Source organism: Ipomoea triloba, chromosome 10 (genome assembly GCF_003576645.1).
Source record: "Ipomoea triloba cultivar NCNSP0323 chromosome 10, ASM357664v1".
In the NCBI taxonomy this organism is placed as follows: domain Eukaryota; kingdom Viridiplantae; phylum Streptophyta; class Magnoliopsida; order Solanales; family Convolvulaceae; genus Ipomoea; species Ipomoea triloba.
Window position 1 is genome coordinate 17,616,886 of NC_044925.1, and position 4,995 is coordinate 17,621,880.

The 4,995-nt window shown below is 35.0% G+C and overlaps 1 protein-coding gene across 1 annotated transcript in view; it reads left to right on the forward strand.

Moving 5' to 3' along the window:
* LOC116031511 (LRR receptor-like serine/threonine-protein kinase EFR) overlaps positions 1-4,641 on the forward strand; it is a 7,944-nt gene extending 3,303 nt beyond the window's left edge. The window contains exons 3-4 of the mRNA XM_031273736.1: positions 2,031-4,022; positions 4,157-4,641. Of these exons, the coding sequence (XP_031129596.1) occupies positions 2,031-4,022; positions 4,157-4,503 (2,339 nt within the window). The 3' untranslated portion in view covers positions 4,504-4,641. The remainder of the gene's footprint in view (positions 1-2,030; positions 4,023-4,156) is intronic.
* The last annotated feature ends 354 nt before the right edge of the window (positions 4,642-4,995 follow it).

The window sequence follows — 4,995 nt, forward strand, 5'->3', positions numbered from 1 at the left end:
TATATATATATATATATATATATATATATATATATATATATATATATATATATATATATATATATATATATATATATATAGTCAAGATCAGGTGCGGCCGTGCTCTCTCGTGCGGCCGTGCGGTTCATACTACTCAATGTTACGAAATACACCACTCAATGTTAAGAAGCACACCACACAAATATGCACTAATATGCATTGTGGTGTGTTTCTTAACATTGTGGTGTGTTTCATTGTGGTGTGTTTCTTAACATTGAGTGGTGTGCGACCGCACGGCCGCACGGGAGAGCACGGGCGCACCTGAACCAAAATCCGCCTAAGATAGGTTCATAATGATGGAACCATTCTCTCCTTGAGGTCATGTGATTTGTGGCTCCCGAGTCTATGAGCCATATATTCGCGAACCTTTTTCTGCCTTCCCTAGCTATTGATGCTTCACAATAGAGAGCACTTCTATCATCTGAGGTACTTGCAACATTTCCTTGAGGGTTGGAATTTTGAGGTAAATTCCAACAATCTCTTTTCAGGTCACCCTTCTTTCCACAGTTGTAACACTTTAAATTCTTCTTACTTGATTTTGATCTACCACGACCACTGCTTTGGCCACATTCTGTTGACCTCCCTCTCATCACCGTTAACGCCTCTGCCTGTTGCAGATTGACTTGTCTCTCCTCATTGTACTTGTGCCGACTTTCTTCTTCAAGAATCGCAGCTGCAACATCATCGAAGACTAGATAGTCTGTAAGGATGTTGTTTGTTAAGTTGATGATGAGTTGATAATACGAATTTGGTAGACTCTGAAGTAAAAGTTCAGCACGCACTTGTGGCTCTAGTTTACATCTTAGAGATGTAAGCTGGGAAAATGGAGTATTCAACGTGTTTAAGTGTTTCGTCACTGAAGTAGATTCTGACATACGAAGAGTATATAATTTCCTCTTAAGGAAAATTTTGTTGTGTTCTGACTTGGCCTCGTACAACTGGTTGAGGTGATCCCAAATCTCCTTGACCGTCTTCTTCTCCTCGATGCTTGACAATACTACATCTGCTATTGATAGATAAAGATTCGCCATAGCATCCTCGTTCATCTCGCTCCATTTTTTGTCATCAGTGAAATCCTCCGGTCTTTCACTAATAGCTGCTAGATAGTTGTCTTTCCTCAGGATAGCCTTCACCATCAATTTCCACTATGAGAAATTTTTCCCATTGAATTTTTCAATCTCAAATTTCGCTTCTTGAAACAAATTCTGAACAATATATCTTATGGCTCTGATACCAATTGTTGCGCCCGCAGAAGTGGGATAGATCAGATTGCAACAATAATTTGAGAAATTAAAAATGAATGAGGCACAGATTTTACTTGGAAACCTCCTAAATAACTTAGGGTAAAAACCACGGGCAAGGATAGAAGAATTTCACTATGAGAAAAAGGAGTTACAACCACTATCTAACTAACAAGGAGAAAACAAGGATAATTCTCTCTTGCTAGGAAGGAGAAAAACACTCAACAAACTCTCTAAGATCTATAGTATGTGAGGGAAGAATAGAATCATTTGGGATGAATAGAATGACAAAATGACCTCCCTATTTATAGTTGAGGATTAGGGGTCATTTTGTAGTTAGCCTAAAGTTTAGGGACCAAACAATAAATATTTTTGTTCAAACTTTGTAGGTGCCTAACTCTTTGATCAAACTTTGCAACTTGCCTAATTTTGTGGCTGCTGCTACTTTGCCTAATTTTGCCGACATATGAAACTCTTCTACATGTAAACTTATGCAACCATAAAGTCTTACTACTAAAAGAGCTCAACTAATTAGAAATTCTTATTACTATGAAAGGGCTAGGTTTTTAAATTCTAACATAACTTGTAGATTTCATAATTTAAATCTAATTTTCACTTATTCATAGTGTGTATTATTATGATTGGTTTGGAAGGAAGGTTTTAGTTTTCTAGTATTGTCTTTAGAGTACTAGCTAATATGATCTCACAATGTATTAAAGAATTTGTTTCTTTTGTTGTATGATTTGGTAGGTACTATACCTAAAGAGATTTGCAATTATCCAAGGTTGAAAAGACTTTATTTACAGTTCAATTTTCTCAGTGGTTCCATACCGTGGTGCATATTCAATATCTCTACTCTATGGCGAATAAATTTTAATTCCAATAATCTCTCAGGTAGTCTTCCCCCTAGAATGGGCTTTAAACTTCCAAATCTTGATGGTATTGGCATTTCTCTTAATAGAATCACTGGAGCTATTCCAAGCTATATCTCCAATTGTTCTTACTTGACGGCCATATACTTTGATTCTAATAGTTTAAGTGGCCCAATTCCGAACTCTTTAGGAGAACTAAGATTGTTGAAATTATTGGACTTGTTTGATAATAAGTTGACCACTGAATCTTCATCTGTTGGGCTCAATATTGTTACTTCATTAGCAAACTGTAGATACTTGAGTGAACTTTGGTTGGATAACAATGCTCTGAATACTGTCCTACCAAGTTCCTTTGGTAATCTCTCCATCTCCCTTGAGACCTTTTCAATAGCTGGTTGTAATATCATGGGGGGAATTCCAAAAGAAATTGGTAACTTAAGTAGTATAAACTCAATAGACTTATCACGAAATGAATTGAGTGGAGTTATTCCTAGAGCTATAAGAGGTCTTCAAATGGTTCAACGGTTGTTAATTTCTGATAATAGATTAAGTGGTGTGTTGCCAAGTAGCATTTGTAATTTGCAACACTTGGGAGAATTGGATTTGAATGACAATCTAATTTGGGGTTCTATTCCTGAGTGCATAGGGAATGTTACTTCCTTAAGGAATCTCTATCTAAACTCTAACAGATTGAATTTCAATATACCACTAAGCCTCTGGAACCTTAAGGACCTCTTGATCCTTGGCCTATCTTCAAATTATTTAAAGGGATCTTTGCCACAACAGATTGGAAATCTAAAAGTTGCGATACACATCAATTTATCGCATAATTATTTCTCAGGAAACATTCCAAGTACCATTGGAGGCTTGCAACAATTGCAATACATTATCCTAGCAAACAATCTTCTACAAGGATCTATACCTAATACTTTTGCAAGTATGATTAGCTTGGAATATATGGATTTGTCAAACAATAATTTGACAGGTATGATTCCCAAATCATTGGAGACACTCCGCTATCTCAAATTTTTGAATGTATCTTTCAACAGATTAAGTGGAGAAATTCCAAGCAAAGGTCCTTTTAAAAAGTTTGGTTATCTATCATTTTTGTCCAATGAAGGGTTGTGTGGTTCCTCAAGGCTAAAAGTACCACCTTGTAATCTTACTTCTAATTCTCATCGATCCATAAGGAGATTGCTTTGGATTGTATTAATCTCTATAGCTATATTGATTGTGGGAATCTCATTGGTTATATTACATAAATGCAAAAGCAAAAAGTCAATTGCTAATGAAGTTAATTTGTTTCAAGAAATGGTGCCTCCGAGAATTTCCTATTATGAACTTCAGCAAGCAACTCAAGGGTTTGATAACAGTAACTTGCTAGGGACTGGAAGCTTTGGTTCTGTTTATAAGGGCATATTTAATAATGGGTTGTCCTTGGCCATCAAGGTATTTAATTCGCAAGTTGAAGGTGCATTCAAGAGCTTTGATATAGAATGTGAACTGTTGCGCAACCTCCGCCACAGGAATCTCACAAAGATCATTAGTGCTTGCTCTAACTTAGACTTTAAGGCACTCATACTTCAGTACATGCCTCATGGTAGCCTAGACAATTGGTTATATTCTGAAAATCAATCGTTGGACATCATGCAAAGATTAAACATAATGATTGATGTGGCATGTGGGCTAGAGTATTTGCACTATGGTAACAGTATTCCAATTGTTCATTGTGATATAAAGCCAAGTAATGTATTACTTGATGAAGATATGGTGGGACATGTAAGTGATTTTGGGATCTCAAAGTTACTTGGAGATGATAGATCAATTGCTTATACTTGTACCATGGCTACAGCGGGATATATTGCCCCAGGTGATGATATGTATACTATGTTTCATCTTTATTCATTTGTTTCTTTTTTGATAATATTATTTTTCATACATTATAAATTCTTATCAAACAAGGATCGGCAATTTTATATTTGATTTGTTGTGTGTTTGTGCCAGAGTATGGATCAAGAGGAATGGTTTCCACAAGATGTGATGTTTATAGTTATGGAATAATGTTAATGGAAGTTTTCACAAAGAAGTGCCCAAGTAATGAAATGTTTTCAGGAGACCTTACTTTAAAGAGCTGGGTTTATAATTCACTTTCTAGCACTCTTGATCTGATTGTGGACTCTACCTTATTAAGGGCCGAAGAATTGCAACTTAGTCAAAAATTGCAATGCATATCAACTATTTTGGAGTTGGCTTTGAATTGCACATTGGAATCTCCTGAAGAGAGGGTTGATATTCGAGTTGTCTTGACAAAACTCAATAAGATCAAATGTCAACTGCTCACAATTTTATAAGAATTTATGGTATGGGATTGGTTATATTTGTTTTAACATCCATATCAATATATTATTACTCGTAGCTTGAGTTTGTTATTGAAGACTATTAATGAAACCAATATTATTGCTTAATAATATATACATGCTTTTTTTCCATGTTTTTCTCTCATTATATTTTATCTCATTTATTTGTTAATTTCAACTATATATGAAATTTGAATTTTGTTCTCAAGATTTTTTGTTGGTCCCGGGAAATTAAAAGTATAGACGGTGGTAGGGGATTGAATAGACTTTAAAATATTTTTTTGATGATTAAAATTATCAAAGTAGTAGATGCAAAAGGCTTGTAGTTACCAAATTTCTTTGTAGCTTGATTTAAATGCTTTGTTTGGAATTGAAGAGAAATAGTGTATACTTTTTAGTTTAAATGAGAAATATAGTGAACAAAGAGAGAGAAATTGAGATGATATTTTATAGTGGTTTGAAAACTCCCTACTCTATTCCTTTCCT